At 45.6% G+C, this 21771-nt stretch overlaps 2 protein-coding genes and 2 long non-coding RNA genes across 7 annotated transcripts in view; 2 read left to right on the top strand and 2 right to left on the bottom strand.

The window, feature by feature from the left end:
• Positions 1 to 9662, top strand: part of col15a1a (collagen, type XV, alpha 1a) — a 105600-nt gene extending 95938 nt beyond the window's left edge. For 2 of the 4 annotated variants that reach the window (XM_082184537.1, XM_082184536.1), the window contains exons 38-40: positions 1924 to 2121; positions 2684 to 2793; positions 8876 to 9662. In XM_082184537.1, the coding sequence (XP_082040663.1) occupies positions 1924 to 2121; positions 2684 to 2793; positions 8876 to 9131 (564 nt within the window). In that variant the 3' untranslated portion in view covers positions 9132 to 9662. The remainder of the gene's footprint in view (positions 1 to 1923; positions 2122 to 2683; positions 2794 to 8875) is intronic. The other 2 variants (XM_082184539.1, XM_082184538.1) reach the window with 1 other exon arrangement.
• Positions 1 to 21771, bottom strand: part of LOC309509733 — a 310786-nt gene that overhangs the window by 158143 nt on the left and 130872 nt on the right. The gene's annotated exons all lie outside the window — the stretch shown is intronic.
• Positions 1 to 21771, bottom strand: part of LOC309509735 — a 183645-nt gene that overhangs the window by 153097 nt on the left and 8777 nt on the right. The gene's annotated exons all lie outside the window — the stretch shown is intronic.
• On the top strand, positions 3271 to 7058 carry LOC309509749 (uncharacterized protein; the record flags this gene model as incomplete). Its single annotated transcript, XM_082184569.1, has 4 exons — positions 3271 to 3278; positions 5283 to 5909; positions 6061 to 6473; positions 6907 to 7058. 4 exons carry the CDS (start codon positions 3271 to 3273, stop codon positions 7056 to 7058), a joined length of 1200 nt encoding a protein of 399 aa, XP_082040695.1.

Genomic DNA, 21771 nt, shown 5'->3' on the forward strand with positions numbered 1-21771 from the left:
ATTGTGAAAAGCGCTATACAAATATACTTGACTTGACTTGACATTCTTTCACATGATTTATTTACATTTTTAGAACATAATTCTTTAAGGTAAATGAACATTAGCAGTTTGCTTCAATAGTCTGTAGTAATTTACGGAATTACAGTAATGAGAAAAAAAACGTAAAAAACTAAAAGTACATACTGTAATTCCAACAAATAATTGAGGGGCTAATCCTGCCTCTCTCTAGCATCAGGACACAGGTTTACATCAACATCATCCTTCTGGAGTGCCTTATCCATCCCTGGCAGTCCTCTGGACTCGTGTCCTCACATCCGGCACGCATCCGCCCTCTCCCTGCCACCCTTCTCCCTCCACCAACCAGTCTTCCTTGTTTCATTTCCAAAATTAGTCTTTCTGAGCTCTACCTACCTATATATATATATATATACTGTATATATGTGTGTGTGTGTGTGTGTGTGTGTGTGTGTGTGTGTGTGTGTGTTCACTAACAAGTCTAAAACCTGACCCCTGCTTAGCCTTTCATCTGAGACTGCAGTCATCAGTGTTTGAAAGGCACAAGGCTGAAATCTATTCTGTTTTGAATGTGTGGTTCACAGTTTTGACAGCAGTGTGTTAGCATTTGAACAAAGTGCTGTAAATCCACAGTGTTGTGCAGGTTGTGGTTAAAGTCATGGGATAAGTGTGTAGAGTTTTGAAAACTGTGTTCAAGCAATGAAAACCGAACTAGAGTTTGGTCCACATGAACTGCTGCTGTGCAGACTGGAGTTAGAGTTTTACACATGTGACTCCAGTTGTGCCCACTGTCGTTTAGCAATCGAAAAAAACTGTAAATACAGCGTATTACACAGAATGTGCTCATATCTGGAGCACTTGAACACACGTCACTACACTACAGATAACAGCGCTTGTTCATTATTTTCATTTCATTTCATTTTATTTATTTATAAAGCACAAATAAACACAACAAACGTTGACCACTGTGCTGTACAAGTTAATAAATATAAAACAAAACCACACACAAAACATTAATAACAAACAATAAAACACTATAGTTTGGGTTTAGCGAGATCAAAAATTATGAGTGATATGCAAGAGTAAATAGATAAGACTGTAGTTTAGATTTAAATTCATAAACAGACGTAGCAGACCTCACAGATAAGGGAAGACTGTTCCACATCCTAGGGCCGGCCACTGAAAAAGCACGATCGCCTCGCAACTTCATTAGCGATGAAGCAATAGCGGAGAATAAGAAGCATTTGGTGAACAGAAAGACATTGTTATTTCCCATCATCCTTCATGTTTCTGATGTTCTGTGTTCTGTATTGATCTGTCTGTCTAAAACACATTTATGAGGAAGAGGATGAGAGAGGAAGAGGAGATATCTCGCTGGACAACTGGATTTAGTTTGAATAAGAAATGAATGTATAAGCTGTGACGTAGTTAATCTGGTTATTTTCTTTGTTTGGCTAGTAGAAGTTCTGAATGGCCGGTAACTTAAAGATTTAGTATCCAAATCGTCCGGTGAGTGAAAAAGTTCATTTCAAACCTTGGTTACAGTGTAAAGGTGTTGGTGGCATTTACCATCGTTCAGCGATTGTTTGTGGCAAAATCTAGTCATTTCAATAATCCACACTTCACATGAGTGGTTCCCACACACAGGTTACTGCTACTTTATATCACAATTCTGCGAGGAAAAAAAGGTCTTGAAGAGAAAAGAAAAGAATTGTGAGTTATAAGATCGGAACTGCGCTAAATAAAGCCAGAATTGCAAGATAAAAATCACAGCTACGTTTTTTTAATTGTGTTTATATTTTACAAAAATAGTCAGAATTGCAGGTTTCTATCTTTTTCTCTCAGCATTGGCAGTTGTATTGTGTTGTCCTGTTGTGTCCTGACGCGTGTGCTTCTCCACACTCTCAGCTGAGGCTGGTGGCTCTCAACACTCCGCTGACGGGGAACCTGGGCTCCATACACTCAGTGAATCAGCTCTGCAGAACTCAAGCTCAAGCCATGGGCATCAGAGACCATTACAAGGCCTTCCTCTCACACCACCTACTGGACCTGATTGACACCGTGCCGCCCATGTTCCGAACTCACACACCAGTCGTCAACCTGAGGGTAAATGTCTTAGTTGGTTATAATTCTGAGTCATGATCACTCATGCTTCTTTGTAAAGGTGTATTTTATGTAACATGGTTTTTGAGGGTTTTAGTTTAAAGGATTAGTTCACTTCGGTCCAATGGGTTGAAGGTCCAAATTTTGTGGTTAAAAAGTATATAAATGTTTATTTTGTTATAAAATGGCGTAAGGTTTGTCTAGATGAGACTCTTATTCCTCGGCTGGATCGTGTCGAGACTTTGAAGCTGCACTGAAACTCACATCTGGACCTTCGACCCGTTGAAGTCACTATATAGAGAACAATCCTGGAATATTTTCCTCAAAAACCTTCATTTCTTTTCGACTGAATAAAGGAAGAACGTCTTGGATGACGTGCGGGAGAGTGAATTATCAGGACATTTTTATTCTGAATTCGACTAATCCTTTAAGTTTCAGTTGAGTTTAATAACCCTGGAACTGTCCCTCTAAGAGTTTAAATCCATATGTTTCAGTGTTCACACGTTAGATTTTACGGGACAGTGTGTGTTAAATCCCTCTGTGATGTGTGTGTGTGTGTGCGTAGGGTGAGGTCCTGTTCAAGAACTGGGAGTCGATCTTCTCCAACCATCTCCTGCCTCCCGGGATCCCGCTGTATTCCTTCGACGGGCGTGACGTGATGAGTGACCCCTTCTGGTCAGTACACATATTCAGAACAAGTGTTAAACGCTCACGGCTTACGCAGCTTTGAAGATTATCCTCAAGTGAGCAGAGAGATTCTAACACACTTCAACAACTTCTTGATCCAATCATGTGCTTAAAAGCTTTGTGTTGGTTGGCTGAATGTTATTCTCTCATGCACATTTTAGGCAAGCAATTGCATCTCAGTTTAGTCCTATCATTCTACCTCATTAATTGCCTGAAGGCAGTCGACAAACTCTAGTAATGGTTTAGTGGTAAACAGCTTCTGTTGGAGTCTCTCAAGTATTGCCAAGTCCCGACACACACACACACACACACACACACACGGCCCTCCTCCGCGCACTGACCACAGTCCAGACGACAGTGGCTACACCTCACATTTCTCCACCCGTGCATTTGTATTTTTCCTTCTCTCTTTATGTGTATTTATACTCCAGGCCGGTAAATTTAGCCTGCCATGCGATGCTCCAGATGAGGCAGTGACAGCGCAGCAGCAATTGTGGTTTGCTGGAGCCTTTTTAAGGTTGTTTGTGAAGTGGGACGTTTTTGGGATCTACATGGACTGAGTTTCAGGAGAACTGCTGTATGAATGCATGAAACAGAAGAGACAATACATAAAGCCTATGTTAGTGGTTCCCCAGTTCTCACTTTAAGAACTCTGTCTGTTTTGGCTCGTCGTTGAAGTCAGCGTGAAATGCATGTACTCAAGCTTATTATTAGGCATGTGACGTATCAGATTTCCATATCACGATAATTGCTGAAGCTTCATCACAATATTGAATTAAGTTAGAAAACTGTTATCGTAACAGGTTTAATAACTTTCTGCTCTTCCATCAGCCATGCTTTGATGAATAGAAAGTTCAAAACAACAGCATTTATTTGAAATAGAATCTTTTACAAAATTATATATACAAAGTTCTGTCATGAAACTCTAGATGGCACGGGCTGATTCTCTATAGGGCACAGCTGATTGGTTCCTGCTGTTTCAGTAGCCAATGAGCTCGCTGCTCAACCTTCAAATACTGGTTAGCATTTGCTGTTGCAGTTGCAGTGCTTTTAAATACCCTCCCCCTTTCCCAGCTCCGCCTGTATAGATCTGCTACGGGTAATTCCTGTACCCTATATTATACAGCAGCATATAGCATATAGACAGCGTGTCTTACTTGAGTAGCATGTCGTGTATGCATTGGCAGTAGCAAGTCCTGTGCTTGCTCTGCTGCAGCAGCAGTAATAACAGCAGTAATCACAGCAACAATAACAGCAGCAATAACAGCAATAACAGCAGCAGTAATAACAGCAACAATAACATCAGCAGTAATAACAGCAATAATAACAGCAGCAGCAATAACAGCAGCAGCAGCAATAACAGCAGCAGTAATAACAGCAACAATAACAGCAGCAGTAATAACAGCAATAATAACAGCAGCAGCAGCAATAACAGCAGCAGTAATAACAGCAATAATAACAGCAGCAGTAATAACAGCAGCAGCAGCAATAACAGCAATAATAACAGCAGCAGCAATAACAGCAGCAGTAATAACAGCAACAATAACAGCAGCAGTAATAACAGCAATAATAACAGCAGCAATAACAGCAGCAGTAATAACAGCAGCCGCAATAACAGCAGCAGTAAAAACAGCAACAATAACAGCAGCAGTAATAACAGCAATAATAACAGCAGCAGCAATCATAACAGCAGCAGCAATAACAGCAGCAGTAATAACAGCAATCATAACAGCAGCAGCAATAACAGCAGCAGCAGCTATAACAGCAATAATAACAGCAGCAGCAATAACAACAGCAGCAATAACAGCAGCAGTAATAACAGCAGCAATAACAGCGCAGCAGCAATAACAGCAGCAGTAATAACAGCAGCAGCAGCAATAACAGCAGCAGTAAAAACAGCAGCAGTAATAACAGTAGCAGCAATAACAGCAGCAGTAATAACAGTAGCAGCAATAACAGCAGCTGCAATAACAGCAGCAGCAGCAATAACAGCAGCAGCAATAACAGCAGCAGTAATAACAGCAACAATAACAGCAGCAATAACAGCAGCAGCAATAACAGCAGGAGCAGCAGCAATAACAGCAGCAGTAATAACAGCAACAATAACAGCAGCAGTAATAACAGCAGCAGCAATAACAGCAGCAGTAATAACAGCAGCAATAATAACAGCAGCAATAACAGCAGCAATAACAGCAGCAGTAATAACAGCAACAATAACAGCAGCAGTAATAACTGCAGCAGCAATAACAGCAGCAGCAGTAACAGCAACAGTAATAACAGCAGCAATAGCAGCAGCAGCAGCAATAACAGCAACAATAACAACAGCAGCAGCAATAACAGCAGCAGCAGCAGCAATAACAGCAGCAGCAATAACCAGCAGTAATAACAGAAGAAGTAATAACAGCAGCAGCAGCAGCAGCAATAACAGCAGCAGTAATAACAGCAGCAGCAATAACCAGCAGTAATAACAGAAGCAGTAATAACAGCAGCAGCAGCAGCAATAACAGAAGCAGTAATAACAGCAGCAGCAGCAGTAATAACAGCAACAATAACAGCAGCAGCAATAACAGCAACAATAACAGCAGCAGTAATAACAGCAGCAGCAGTAATAACAGCAGCAGCAATAACAGCAACAGTAATAACAGCAGCAGCAGTAATAACAGCAGCAGCAATAACAGCAACAGTAATAACAGCAGCAGCAGCAGCAGCAATAACAGCAGCAGTAATAACAGCAACAATAACAGCAGCAGCAATAACAGCAACAATAACAGCAGCAGTAATAACAGCAACAATAACAGCAGCAGCAATAACAGCAGCAATAACAGCAGCAGTAATAACAACAGCAGCAGCAATAACAGCAGCAATGACAGCAGCAGTAATAACAGCAACAATAACAGCAGCAGTAATAACAGCAACAGCAGCAGTAATAACAGCAGCAATAACAGCAGCAGCAGCAATAACAGCAGCAGTAATAACAGCAGCAGCAGTAATAACAGCAGCAGCAATAACAGCAACAGTAATAACAGCAGCAATAGCAGCAGCAGCAGCAATAACAGCAACAATAACAACAGCAGCAGCGATAACAGCAGCAGCAATAACCAGCAGTAATAACAGAAGCAGTAATAACAGCAGCAGCAGCAATAACAGCAGCAGTAATAACAGCAACAGCAGCAGTAATAACAGCAGCAATAACAGCAGCAGCAGCAGCAATAACAGCAGCAGTAATAGCAGCAGCAGCAGCAGCAATAACATCAGCAGTAATAACAGCAGCAGCAATAACAGCAGCAGCAGCAATAACAGCAGCAGTAATAACAGCAGCAGCAGTAATAACAGCAGCAATAACAGCAGCAGCAGCAATAACAGCAGCAGTAATAACAGCAGCAGCAGTAATAGTAGTAATAACAGCAGTAATAACAGCAGCAGCAATAAAAGCAGCAGTAATAACAGCAGCAGCAATAACAGCAGCAGTAATAACAGCAGCAATAACAACAGCAGCAGCAGCAGTAATAGCAGTAATAGCAGCAGCAATAAAAGCAGCAGTAATAACAGCAGCAGCAATAACAGCAGCAGTAATAACAGCAGCAATAACAGCAGCAGCAGCAACAGCAATAACAGCAGCAGTAATAACAGCAGCAATAACAGCAGCAGCAACAGCAATAACAGCAGCGGTAATAACAGCAGCAATAACAGCAGCAGCAGCAACAGCAATAACAGCAGCAGTAATAACAGCAGCAATAACAGCAGCAGCAGCAACAGCAATAACAGCAGCAGCAATAACAGCAGCAGCAGCAACAGCAATAACAGCAGCAGTAATAACTGCAGCAATAACAGCAGCAGCAATAACAGCAGCAATAATTACAGCAGCAGCAATAACAGCAGTAATAACTGCAGCAGTAATAACAGCAGCAAGAATAATAGCAGCAGCAATAACAGCAGCAGCAATAACAGCAGCAGTAATAACAGCAGCAGTAATAACAGCAGCAAGAATAATAGCAGCAGCAATAACAGCAGCAGCAATAACAGCAGCAGTAATAACAGCAGCAAGAATAATAGCAGCAGCAATAACAGCAGCAGTAATAACAGCAGCAGTAATAACAGCAGCAAGAATAATAGCAGCAGTAATAACAGCAGCAGCAATAACAGCAGCAGCAGAAAAAGCAACAGCAATACCTATAATCAACAGCAGCAGCAATAACAGCAGCAGCAGAAAAAGCAACAGCAATACCTATAATCAACAGCAGCAGCAGCAATAACAGCAGCAGTAATAACAGCAGCAGCAGTAATAACAGCAGCAGCAGCAATAACAGCAACAGTAATAACAGCAGCAATAGCAGCAGCAGCAGCAATAACAGCAACAATAACAACAGCAGCAGCGATAACAGCAGCAGCAATAACCAGCAGTAATAACAGAAGCAGTAATAACAGCAGCAGCAGCAGCAATAACAGCAGCAGTAATAACAGCAACAGCAGCAGTAATAACAGCAGCAATAACAGCAGCAGCAGCAGCAATAACAGCAGCAGTAATAGCAGCAGCAGCAGCAGCAATAACATCAGCAGTAATAACAGCAGCAGCAATAACAGCAGCAGCAGCAATAACAGCAGCAGTAATAACAGCAGCAATAACAGCAGCAGCAGCAATAACAGCAGCAGTAATAACAGCAGCAATAACAGCAGCAGCAGCAATAACAGCAGCAGTAATAACAGCAGCAGCAGTAATAGTAGTAATAACAGCAGTAATAACAGCAGCAGCAATAAAAGCAGCAGTAATAACAGCAGCAGCAATAACAGCAGCAGTAATAACAGCAGCAATAACAACAGCAGCAGCAACAGCAGCAGCAGCAGTAATAGCAGTAATAGCAGCAGCAATAAAAGCAGCAGTAATAACAGCAGCAGCAATAACAGCAGCAGTAATAACAGCAGCAATAACAGCAGCAGCAGCAACAGCAATAACAGCAGCAGTAATAACAGCAGCAATAACAGCAGCAGCAACAGCAATAACAGCAGCGGTAATAACAGCAGCAATAACAGCAGCAGCAGCAACAGCAATAACAGCAGCAGTAATAACAGCAGCAATAACAGCAGCAGCAGCAACAGCAATAACAGCAGCAGCAATAACAGCAGCAGCAGCAACAGCAATAACAGCAGCAGTAATAACTGCAGCAATAACAGCAGCAGCAATAACAGCAGCAATAATTACAGCAGCAGCAATAACAGCAGTAATAACTGCAGCAGTAATAACAGCAGCAAGAATAATAGCAGCAGCAATAACAGCAGCAGCAATAACAGCAGCAGTAATAACAGCAGCAGTAATAACAGCAGCAAGAATAATAGCAGCAGCAATAACAGCAGCAGCAATAACAGCAGCAGTAATAACAGCAGCAGTAATAACAGCAGCAATAACAGCAGCAGCAGCAACAGCAATAACAGCAGCAGCAATAACAGCAGCAGCAGCAACAGCAATAACAGCAGCAGTAATAACTGCAGCAATAACAGCAGCAGCAATAACAGCAGCAATAATTACAGCAGCAGCAATAACAGCAGTAATAACTGCAGCAGTAATAACAGCAGCAAGAATAATAGCAGCAGCAATAACAGCAGCAGCAATAACAGCAGCAGTAATAACAGCAGCAGTAATAACAGCAGCAAGAATAATAGCAGCAGCAATAACAGCAGCAGTAATAACAGCAGCAGTAATAACAGCAGCAAGAATAATAGCAGCAGTAATAACAGCAGCAGCAATAACAGCAGCAGCAGAAAAAGCAACAGCAATACCTATAATCAACAGCAGCAGCAATAACAGCAGCAGCAGAAAAAGCAACAGCAATACCTATAATCAACAGCAGCAGCAGTAATAACTAGCAGCTAGTCCAACTATTTGGGATCAGGAAATGTTCCTGAGAGTGTTTTGAGATGTTTGAAGCCATACATGTCTTGAGTTATGCTCATGTGTGTGTGTGTGTGTGTGTGTATGTGTGTGTGTGTGTGTGTGTGTGTGTGTGTGTGTGTGTGTGTGTGTGTGTGTGTGTGTGTGTGTGTGTGTGTGTGTGTGTGTGTGTGTGTGTGTGTTCAGGCCTCAGAAGGCGGTGTGGCACGGCTCTTCAGAGAGAGGAAAGCGACTGGACGCTCTGAACTGTGAGTCATGGAGAGCTGGAGACATGGCCATCACGGGTCAGGCCTCGTTCCTCTACAGCGGATTACTGAACCAGCAGACCCGAAGCTGCTCCAACCTGTTCATCGTCCTGTGCATCGAGACCAGCCATGAGCACAGAACCCTCCGAGAGCTCCAGACCAGCCACGAGCACAGAAGAGGCCATTACAGATATTGAGATACTAAAGCCTCTCGCAGCAGAAACTGTGTTAGTGTGGACAGAGACGACATGAACTCTAGCCACACATGAACGTTCAGTCCAACCCAAGCCGTCGTTCTAGAATGTAACGTGTTTATTGGCCAGATCCCAGCGTTGGACCGGGGACATCGGCCCTCTCCATGACATTTTCATGCACTGTACTTTTCAAATCATATTTTTGGTGTTGATTTTCAAAAAAAAAAAAAAAACTTTTTTATCATGTCATTTATTTGTTTGTTATTCTGTTTGTATTTAATTTAATTTCAGTGTTTTATTTATACAGTGACCGCACATGATTAAAAAATGTCATTGATAAATATGTAATTTAACTGTTGAAATTAATTATCATTCATTTTTTTATTGTCATGAAACAGTTTTTAGACCTTGCATCTGTTTTAACAAGTTCAGATCATAATCAAATCACCTTTTTTATAGATTTTTTAAAAAAGCAAATCAAGTGTTTATTGTCTGTTGAATAAAAAAAAATGTTTTCCAAATTTTATCTTTGTGTGATGTATTATGATATGATGACCTGTGCTGAACTCAGATGTGAAAGTTGTCTATTTATGAACAAATGTTCTGGATACGTCATCGGTGGGAAAGCTTGAAGCGCTCACAGAAACAGTGTTTATTGGGAAAGTTTGCACCTCCTGAACACGAACACAGATGTCCAGAGGAGCTGGCACAAGTTGGGCTTGTTTTTCAGGGTTTGCACTGACACACACACCAACACACACTTACCAACAGTATAACTGTTTTTCCCCTCACAGTGGAATGTTGTGGGAAAAATCATATAAACAGTCACTTTAAGAGGTCACAGCTTTAAAGGGGTCAGGAATTTTGTTTTCTTAAATTGTATAATGTGATCAAGATTTTTTACATAAAAAACATCCTAATTTAGAAGCAATAAGCTATTTTCTATCCAGTTTTCGTCCCTCTCTTTGAAACACTGTTTCGATGGGCGTGTCTCATTCAGGAATTGGAAGTAAACGCCCACTGCTGTGATTGGGTAACAGTTTTGCATATAAAAATAAGGACATGGAGTTACCACAGTTATAGTTTACTAATGATAACTTAGTGTGTTTTGTGTAAACAACTACCCTAGAAATCCAGAGTTCTCGCGAGAGCACAAGTTGAATTTGCTCAGCGAGTTACTCTGGCATCGAGTAATGATGCTCATTAAATATGCCCTTGTATCCGAGCTGCACCAATCACAGCAGGTTATCTGATATAGGCGGGCCAGAGGCGAGATGACGACAGCGCTGTGACGTCGAAGTCATCAGTAAACATTGCAAGATGGCTCTGGATGAACACCAGTTGTTTGAAACGGCTTTGGCGGCTACAATAAGCGAGTTAGACTTGGCTTTTTATCTAAAAGAGGAACAGAAGACGCCGCTCGAATCCTTCCTTTGCAAGAAGGGCGTTTTTGCTGTTTTGCCGACCGGATACGGAGAGAGTCTAATCTACCAGTTAGCTCCGCTGGTAGCTGAGCGTATGGGGCTTGTTGTGATTGGTCGTAGTGTTATCCAATTGCGTGCAGTGAAATTTTCAAATGTACGTTTGGTGCCGCCCCTCGAGCTGGCCGAGCTTCATTAGTCGATGCCAGATTATTAATCTTTCAGATTTAGGTCTGGATTTCCAGGCAAGTAAAGAACAGAATTTTGAATGAATGTATGATTGTTTGTCACACTGTCTTATAGGCTATTCATAGTTCATCCTTTTCGATAAAGTGAAAAACTTATTAATGATAATTTGCAGTGTCATGTTTTAAATAAAATAAAACATGTAATGTCTTACTGATGACAAAGCAGATGTCGCTCACTGAACTCGCGCTGCGTCGATGACGACACTTTGGAGAATCCCTTCAGCATCAGTGCTCCTTAAGTCACATGTGCAACTTAGACCAATCTTGATTGGTGCAACGTCATCCCGTGACGCGTGCCGGCTGAATGCGGAAGCTGTAAAGGAGCCGGCATCACAGCTGTTGTCAGCCAGCAACCCGGGGGCTTCACTCATGGGGATCACAGATGGAGCTAGGGGAGGGGTATGAGACGGCTTTGGCCCTTTCTCAGCCCTCATCCGCTAGCTCCTGTACTCACTGCTAGCTCTAGAGGGTTTGATGCTGGGCTTATCTTCTTCTGAGGAAGTTGATGTGCTCAGTGTCGAAGGTGGTGATTTGGGTGATTCGCCAGCCCAATCACCACAGTATGAGGAGTTATTGGAGGTGATAACTCGTGCCGTGGCCAGGTTGAACATTGAATGGCCGGCCGAGAAGCAGGAAGTGCAGTCAAAAAGCAAGCTAGATGAGAGATTATTGTATTAATCAATGCAGTGCACTGTGTGCTGTGTAGTGCTGCTGCAATAAGTGCAGTGTGTGCTGGGTGTGTTGAGATCCTGGAATAAACCATATTCAGCCAGGCTTTCTAGTCCCACAGCACATCATTATGCATCATTAGTGGGGCAGAAACAAAGCGATTATGGTCCTATGCCCAAGGAAAGATTGGCAGCTTGTTTGTCACCAGACACTGCGTTCTCGTTAAAAGCCCCGGCATTGCCCTCCAAACCATGCCGCATAACATCTTCTTTGGTCGACAAAGCGTACATGGCTTCAGGTCAGGCAGGTGCTTCCCTCCACACCATGGATATTTTACAAGCTATTAGATGGGGGGAAGATTAACGCCGAAGATATTAAAGAGCTGAAAAGAGCCATCGATTTGTCTCTCCGCGCAACCAAGGAGACGGCCTGCACTATCGGCCGCTCCATGGCAGTCCTGGCAGCGACGGAGAGACACCTATGGCTAAACTTATCTGGCATCAAAGAGAGGGACAGAGCGTTCCTCCTCGATGCCCCGCAAGTAGCAAGCGGCGGCTTTTTAAAAATTCCTCCCCCGTCGACATAAATCCTACGGGGCTGCTGCCAAAGGGAAGCTCCAGCCATGTTCATCAGGCTCCTCATACAGGCAGACACAAAGAGAGAGTGTTGCTAATCGAGCCCCTCCACAACGATCTCAGGGCTTGAGGCAACACTCTCAAACGAAGCCTGCGAAGCAGAAAACGGATTTGAGGACCGTTATTCTGACAAAACGGGCTTTAGGAAAGAGGTCCTGGTGGTCAGATCAGGCCTCTGAGGGCACCCCTCCTGGGGTGGAGCTCTCAGGAAATCGATTTGTTAACCCCGCCGCCCACGGCGCTTCTGGGGCCCAACGATTTCCGATGAACACAATCCTGCACGCCTGGGAAGTGCTACCCAATATATCTCAGTGGGTGGTGCATACGATTCACAAAGGGTACAGACTTCAGTTCGGGTCCCGCTCACCGAAATACACAGGAAGTTCCTGAGGTTTGCTTTTGGGGGCAAAGTGTACCAATATTGTGTTCTTCCGTTTGACCTAGCATTATCCTAGAACCATTATCATAGTTCTAGAGAAAATTTGCTAGGGTGGGGACCAAGTCTTATTGGTGGACCCATGCTGGCCTGCCCGAGTTTGGTTTTTGGATCTGATAGCTCTCCTGGACGGCCCCCCGTGGGAGATTCCCGTCAGGAGGGACCTCCTGACACAGGCCGGGGGCGCGATATTACATCCCTGGCCGGAGATGTGGAAATTATGGGTCTGGCCCCTGAGAGGGATCAGTTCCAGAACGCCGGTCTCTCTACTGAGGTAATGGAGACTATCTTAAACTCTAAAGCTCCCTCCACGAGGAAACTCTATGCGCTGAAGTGGAGAGTATTCATTTCATGGTGTAGAGAGCACCAATTGGACCCAGTTAACTACCCAGTGGCTTCAGTGCTGGAGTTCCTGCAGGGTCGTTTCTCGGCCTGCCTTTCCCCTTCTACACTTAAGGTGTATGTGGCAGCGGTGGCTGCTTTCCATGTGGATGGCAGCTCACTGGGAAGGCATCATCTTATTACACGTTTCCTTCATCTTACTCTGAGGAAGAGGCCTCCGGCTCAGTTTAGAATCCCCACATGGGATCTAGCCATAGTATTGGAAGGATTATCCTTGGCTCCCTTTGAGCCTCTGGACACGGCATCAGACAAGTGCATACTTGAGATGGCTATTTTGCTGGCCAAGATGGCATTTTTGCTGGCTATGTTATCTCTCAAGAGAATAGGAGATTTACAGGCCTTGTCGGTTGCTCCCTCCTGTCTAGAATTCGCTCCAGGGGGGAGTAAAAGCTATTCTTTATCCAAGACTTGGGTATGTACCTAAGAGGCTCACTAATGTGGCCTGGCCAGTTGTCCTTCAGGCCTTCCATCCTCCTCAAGTGTCAGCGGAACAAGAGCTCAAGTTGCTTTGCCCGGTCCGGGCCCTTGAGATTTATATCAGGAAGACATCTCAGTGGAGAAAATCTGACCAGCTTTTGGTATGCTTCAGGCCCCCTAAGAAGGGCTGCCCGGCTACTAAACGGACTGTTAGCAGGTGGATTGTTGAGGCTATCTCTATGGCTTACGAGGTGCATGGGCTGCCCTCACCTCTGCCAATTAGAGCTCATTCCACCCGAAGCATGACTTCTTCAAAGACTCTGTCGTTGGAGGCATCACTCCAAGATATATGTGATGCGGCAGGATGGTCCTCGCCACACATCTTTGTTCGATTTTACAGCTTGGACCTTCCGACGACCCCGGGGTCACAAGCACTCATGTCCTGAGCTGTGCCTCATTTCACACTGGGACAGACTTTTTGTCAGCATGGCGAAGTGGGCATATCGTTCCCCAAAGTGTCGTCATCGACACAGCGTGAGTTCCTTCAAAAGGGAACGTCTCAGTTTACCCATTTAACCATGGTTCCCTGAGAAGGGAACGAGACGCTGCGTCCCTTTGCCATGCTTCCTGCACACCTGAGAGCGGCAATCCGCCGGCACGCATCACGGGATGACGTTGCCCCAATCAAGATTGGACTAAGTTGCACATGTGACTTCAGGAGCGTTGCCGCTGAAGGGATTCCCCAAAGTATAATCATCGATGCAGCGTCTCGTTCCCTTACATGGGTAACCTGAGACGTTTGACGCAAAAAGTGTTGTGTAATCCTCAGTGCGTCTCTATGGTTTTGTTGCTGTAATCCTGTGTTTGCGTCTCATGGCATGTGTGTATCGGTGGGCGGGGCTAAAGATGGGATGATGTAGAAGTGGGCGTCGATCTGATTCTGCAGTGGCTGAGGCTTTCATCACACTATTACTTGACAAAATCCGAAACGAGTGGTTTTCTGAGCTTGGCTTCAATAAAAGCTGTTTTTGGACTAATGAGGAAGAGTTCTGAAATGTCAAAAGATCAAGGAAAATTAGATTTCTCAATTCATGACCCCTTTAAATATGAATTAATTGCGCATATCAGGCTTTACTTAGTTGATGGTCATCATGCGTCTTTTTAGGTTTTTCATTTGAAATTCTTGTTATTTATTGGAACAAAACGACATCCTTAGAAAGTTAAACTTGGTCACTGTATTTTATTTTATTATTTTATTTTACCCCAAAAACAATTCTTACATTTATAAGACATGACTTACATTACAGTGCTCTCATAATTTACCACTGTAAATATTTAATTTATTTACCAAAATACTATAGCTCTTGTTACTTTAAATAGTAACAGCAGAATTTGAAGAAACTATGGTGAATCATATGTGTGTGTGTGTGTGTGTGTGTGTGTGTGTGTGAGAGAGTGCGTGTGTGTGTGTGTGCGTGTGTGTGTGTGTGTGTGTGTGTGTGTGAGAGAGAGAGTGTGTGTGTGTGTGTGTGTGTGTGTGTGAGTGAGTGCGTGCGTGCGTGCGTGCGTGCGTCTGTCTGTGTGTGTGTGTGTGTGTGTGTGCGTGCGTGCGTGCGTGTGTGCGTGTGTGTGTGTGTGTGTGCGTGTGTGTGTGTGTGTGTGTGTGTGTGCGTGTGTGCGTGTGTGTGCGTGTGTGTGTGTGTGCGTGCGTGTGTGTGTGTGTGTGCGTGCGTGTGTGTGTGTGTGTGTGCGTGTGTGTGTGCGTGTGTGTGAGAGAGAGAGAGAGTGTGTGTGTGTGTGTGTGTGTGTGTGTGTGAGTGAGTGCGTGCGTGCGTGCGTGCGTGTGTCTGTGTGTGTGTGTGTGTGTGCGTGCGTGCGTGTGTGTGTGTGTGTGTGCGTGCGTGCGTGCGTGTCTGTGTGTGTGTGTGTGTGTGTGTGCGTGTGTGTGTGTGCGTGTGTGTGTGTGCGTGCGTGCGTGTGTGTGCGTGCGTGTGTGTGTGTGTGCGTGTGTGTGTGTGCGTGTGTGTGCGTGTGTGTGTGTGTGTGTGTGTGTGTGTGTGTGTGTGTGTGCGCGTGTGTGTGTGTGTGTGTGTGCGTGTGTGTGTGTGCGTGTGTGTGTGCGTGTGTGTGTGCGTGTGTGTGCGTGCGTGCGTGTGTGTGTGTGTGTGTGTGTGTGTGTGTGTGTGTGTGTGTGTGTGTGTGTGAGTGGGTATGCCCTGCACTCTGTGATCAGTGAGTTCTGCTCATTAGGGTGATAAAGGTGTCAGATGACCTTAATATGAGGTTCTGGTGGATAAACATAGCAGTGGTTTGATATGGTGGACCTGCTGTATGTGTGTGTGTGTGTGTACCACACTGGGGAATTACTGCCACTTCCTGATGCTCTTCCGTCTCTCAAGCTGCGTCTTGCGCTCGGCCACAACAAAGACTGACGTTTCAGTTGTGAGTATTAATTACAGAACAACACAAGCTGGAGCGGAAGTTCCTGCACTGAAGTTATAAAGTAGCTCATTAAATACCACTTATTTGCCTTCACGACAGAAAAAGTTACGGCCATTACGGTCTCCAATTTTAGTTTAGCTTGGAACACCTACTGTAATTATCTCAAGATATATCGCTTATGTCTGGCTTCAAACAGGGTGTCATTAGCTTGATAAACAGATATTTAAATGTATATAGAGACCCATAAGTGCAAAATAATAGCTTTGAAACCAAACAGCAGGTTTTATTCTCAGCACAGAAACACAGTTCATGTCTGAACTACGGCTTCACTGAGGTGAAACTCGCTGGAGGAAAATTCCTGACTTTAATATAATAGGAGCTGGATTTTCCTCAAAAGATATTATCTCAGACTTTTTCCTAAGAATATCTTTGCATATCTCTAATTTATTTATTTTTTAAGTGGCAGATTGTGATAAATCAGTTCTGATATGATAAGGTCAAAGATCCTATTTTACCCTCCAGTGTGGATCAAATATGCGTTTGGGAAGAACAGCGGACATCTGTTATGATTGTGCTGTAATGGCCTGAGGAGCAGGAGACCGCAGGTCAAAGGTCAGGAGAGTCATGTGAATCATATACAGATGTCACAAGCCCTCAGCGGAACAATATAGATGTGTGTTATTTCTCAACCTCGAGATGGTTTTGTTGAATCGCTTATTCTGATTTAGCTGTTTTTATTTATTCTTCTTCATGTGCTGAACCGTTTTTTGAGCATTCAGATGAACATGACGGGCTGCGTATCCGTTCCTGCCAAACATCAGTGCCTTTGTGTCTGTGCACTGCTCTCTCTCTGATTTAATACATTCAAAGGTTTTCTTCTGAATTGGAAAGAATCGGGCCTCATTTTGTCCTCCATGCATGTATATCTACAGTCAAATAAACATTTATTCAGACATTTTGCTATCCTACCTTACATAAATGAACTATAGTGTCCTGCAAACACAAGCAAAAAAATATAAAAAATTATATATGGTGTCTGAATAATTATTGGTTTGTGTTACGATGAGGCAGGAATGAAGCAGAGAGAGAATCCATATGCAAGCATTACATTTAATAACACAAACAGGTAATCCAGGCAGACAACTGAACTCAGGACATGAACAGGGAAACAGCTACAACGACCGACAAACAACAACTGAAGCATAGAGGTTTAAATACAAATGCAAACAAGCTAAACAAGATAACAAGGGGGCGTGGTAAATGAGAAACACCTGGGGAGACTAATCAACATAACGGGGAACTGCTAAACATGGGACAAGACAGAGGAACACAGACATGAATCATTACATAACCCCCCCCTTAAGAGTGGCTTCCAGACACTCCCCAGGAAACAATAGTTCAGGAGGGTGGTGGAGCGGAGGCGGACCCGGGGGCGGGATGGAGGGCCAGGCCCGTGGAGCGGAAGAGGACCTGGAGATTGCGGCAAGACGGGAGGCCAGGGTGGAGCAGGCAGTGCAGGCGACCAGGGCGCAGCAGGCAGTGCAGGCGTCCAGGGCGGAGCAGGCAGTGCAGGCGACCAGGGCGGAGCAGGCAGTGCAGGCGACCAGGGCGGAGCAGGCAGTGCAGGCGACCAGGGCGGAGCAGGCAGTGCAGGCGACCAGGGCGGAGACGACCCTTCAGGTGGCCAGGGAGGAGACGACCCTTCAGGCGGCCAGGAAGGAGACGACCCTTCAGGCGGCCAGGAAGGTGACCATGGCACAGGAACAGACATTGGTTCAGGAACAGGAACCGACACCGGCTCAGGGACAGACACTGGCTCAGCGGTGGCCATCTTGTCCGAAGACACTGGCTCGGCGGAGACCATCTTGTCCTGAGACACTGGCTCGTTGGAGACCATCTTGTCCTGAGACACTGGCTCGGTGGTGGCCATCTAGTCCGAAGACACAGGCGTGGAGTCGGCCATCTTGTCCGAAGACACAGGCGTGGAAAGAGGAAGAGGAACAGATTCAGGCTCAGGCTCAGGATCAGTATCAGTATCAGTATCAGGCTCAGGCTCAGGCTCAGGCTCAGGAACAGATTCAGTCTCAGCGGGACGAGACTCTGGACGGGCGGACGTGACGTGAAGCTCTAGCTCGGCAGGACTAACGTGAAGCTCTGGCTCGGCAGGACTGACGTGAAGCTCTGGCTCGGCAGGACTGACGTGAAGCTCTGGCTCTGGCTCGGCAAGACTGACGTGAAGCTCTGGCTCGGCAGGACTGACGTGAAGCTCTGGCTCTGGCTCGGCAGGACTGACGTGAAGCTCTGGCTCTGGCTCGGCAGGACTGACGTGAAGCTCTGGCTCGGCAGGACTGACGTGAAGCTCTGAGCTTGACGGGACTAGCGGCAGCGAGGGCTTTGAACTGGGTAGGACCAGCGGCGAAGAGGACTCTGAACTGGTTAGGACCAGCGATGAAGAGGGCTTTGAACTGGACAGGACAAGCGGCGAAGAGAGCTCTGAGCTGGGCAGGACCAGCGGCGAAGAGGGCTCTGAGCTGGGCAGGACCAGCGACAAAGAGGGCTCTGTGCTGGGCGGCAGGACCAGCGGTGAAGGCTTTGTGCTGGGCAGGACCAGCGGTGAAGGCTTTGTAGGCATGACGCGAAGAGACTCAAGCTTTGCAGGCATGACGCGAAGAGACTCAGGCTTTGCAGGCATGACGCGAAGAGACTCAGGCTTTGCAGGCATGACACGAAGAGACTCAGGCTTTGCAGGCATGACGCGAAGAGACTCAGGCTTTGCAGGCATGACGCGAAGAGACTCAAGCTTTGCAGGCATGACGCGAAGAGACTCAGGCTTTGCAGGCATGACGCGAAGAGACTCAAGCTTTGCAGGCATGACGTGAAGAGACCCAAGCTTTGCAGGCATGACGCGAAGAGACTCAGGCTTTGCAGGCATGGCAGCAGCCATCCTGGGGATAAGAACCAGGCGTGGCCGCCTACTTGGCTGGAGATTACCATTAAATGCTGCTGGATTAATCGTTTGGTCGGTCGTTCTGTTACGATGAGGCAGGAATGAAGCAGAGAGAGAATCCATATGCAAGCATTACATTTAATAACACAAACAGGTAATCCAGGCAGACAACTGAACTCAGGACATGAACAGGGAAACAGCTACAACGACCGACAAACAACAACTGAAGCACAGAGGTTTAAATACAAATGCAAACAAGCTAAACAAGATAACAAGGGGGCGTGGTAAATGAGAAACACCTGGGGAGACTAATCAACATAACGGGGAACTGCTAAACATGGGACAAGACAGAGGAACACAGACATGAATCATTACAGTTTGACTGTATCAGATAAATGACCACAACTCATGATTTAGTCAGCCGGATCCGGGCTGTATCCAGATCAGATGGTGGACCTGCGCCTAGACACGACCACAACACATGATGTAGTCAGCCGTATCCAGGCCGTATCCAGACCAGATGGAGGACCTGCGCCCAGACACGACCACAACGCATGATGTAGTCAGCCGGATCCGAGCCGTATCCAGATCAGATGGAGGACCTGCGCCTAGACACGACCACAACGCATGATGTAGTCAGCCGGATCCGGGCCGTATCCAGATCAGATGGTGGACCTGCACCTAGACACGACCACAAACACATGATGTTGTCAGCCGGATCCGGGCCGTGTCCAGATCAGATGGTGGACCTGCGCCTAGACACGACCACAAACACATGATGTTGTCAGCCGGATCCGGGCCGTATCCAGATCAGATGGTGGACCTGCGCCCAGACACGACCACAACGCATGATGTAGTCAGCCGGATCCGGGCCATATCCAGATCAGATGGAGGACCTGCGCCCAGACACGACCACAACACATGATGTAGTCAGCCGTATCCAGATCAGATGGAGGACCTGTGCCTAGACACGACCACAACGCATGATGTAGTCAGCAGGATCCGAGCCGTATCCAGATCAGATAGAGGACTTGCAGCTAGACACGACCACAACGCATGATGTAGTCAGCCGTATCCAGATCAGATGGAGGACCTGTGCCTAGACACGACCACAACGCATGATGTAGTCAGCAGGATCCGAGCCGTATCCAGATCAGATAGAGGACTTGCAGCTAGACACGACCACAACGCATGATGTAGTCAGCCAGATCCGAGCCGGATCCAGATCAGATGGAGGACCTGCGCCCAGACACGACCACAACACATGATGTAGTCAGCCGTATCCAGATCAGATGGAGGACCTGTGCCTAGACACGACCACAACGCATGATGTAGTCAGCAGGATCCGAGCCGTATCCAGATCAGATAGAGGACTTGCAGCTAGACACGACCACAACGCATGATGTAGTCAGCCGTATCCAGATCAGATGGAGGACCTGTGCCTAGACACGACCACAACGCATGATGTAGTCAGCAGGATCCGAGCCGTATCCAGATCAGATAGAGGACTTGCAGCTAGACACGACCACAACGCATGATGTAGTCAGCCAGATCCGAGCCGGATCCAGATCAGATGGAGGACCTGCGCCTAGACACGACCACAACGCATGATGTAGTCAGCAGGATCCGAGCCGTATCCAGATCAGATAGAGGACTTGCGGCTAGACACGACCACAACGCATGATGTAGTCAGCCGGATCCGAGCCGTATCCAGATCAGATGGAGGACCTGCGCCTAGACACGACCACAACGCATGATGTAGTCAGCCGGATCCGGGCCGTATCCAGATCAGATGGTGGACCTGCGCCCAGACACGACCACAACGCATGATGTAGTCAGCCGGATCCGGGCCGTATCCAGATCAGATGGTGGACCTGCACCTAGACACGACCACAAACACATGATGTTGTCAGCCGGATCCGGGCCGTATCCAGATCAGATGGTGGACCTGCGCCTAGACACGACCACAACACATGATGTAGTCAGCCGGATCCGGGCCGTATCCAGATCAGATAGAGGACCTGTGCCTAGGCACGACCACAACAAATGATGTAGTCAGCCGGATCCGGGCCGTATCCAGATCAGATAGAGGACCTGTGCCTAGGCACGACCACAACGCATGATGTAGTCAGCTGGACGATGACAACACGATTTTCTCCAGAGCGGCTTATAGTGTATATAAATTAACTAAATGAATAACTTTTTTTTTTACAACAAAGATTAACCATCACTGAACTTTCTTAAGCTGGATTATGACACATTTTTCATGTTTATTTTGTGCTGCTTCGGTTTCTTAAATATTAAAATAATATTGGTCATTCTGAGGTCACTCAGCCCCCTACTGCTCCACATTCACCCAAAATAGTATCGTTTGTTTGTGCGATCGTTTGTGCCGGTTAAAGTTTCATGTACTGCTTCGTTGTTTAAAATATTAAGACACTGAATAATGAATAATGTTGGAGATCCTATAGTTTTTCCTTACAAATGCATAGGCCTATTACTCTGTGATCACATAATATGACAAAGCTCCGTTGGTATTCGGTATTAATAGCTACCTAAAAACGTGACTACTCTTTATTTATAACTGACTGTAATGTTCAATAAAGTGACGAATGTGATGTGTGACCATCTCTGTTTATGCAGCTGTATAATCATAAAATATGAGGCAGACATGCGAATCCCCTTTCTATTTTATAAAGCATATTGATCAGGTATTAATACACAGGGTCATGGAATCTGACGGGTCAAATTCATCGACCTAGCCTTTTTTGGGTGAATGTGGAGCGGGTCGAGGGCTGGTAACGTCATCGTCTATAAATTCAGTGTCTTAATATTTTAAACAATGAAGCAGCACACGAAACTTTAACCGGCACAAACGATCGCACAAACAAACGATACTATTTTGGGTGAATGTGGAGCAGTAGGGGGCTGAGTGACCTCAGAATGACCAATATTATTTTAATATTTAAGAAACCGAAGCAGTACAAAATAAACGTTTATCGGCGCAAATTAGCACAAACATATGA

Source organism: Leuciscus leuciscus (genome assembly GCF_965113295.1).
Source record: "Leuciscus leuciscus genome assembly, chromosome: 11".
Classification (NCBI taxonomy): Eukaryota; Metazoa; Chordata; class Actinopteri; order Cypriniformes; family Leuciscidae; genus Leuciscus; species Leuciscus leuciscus.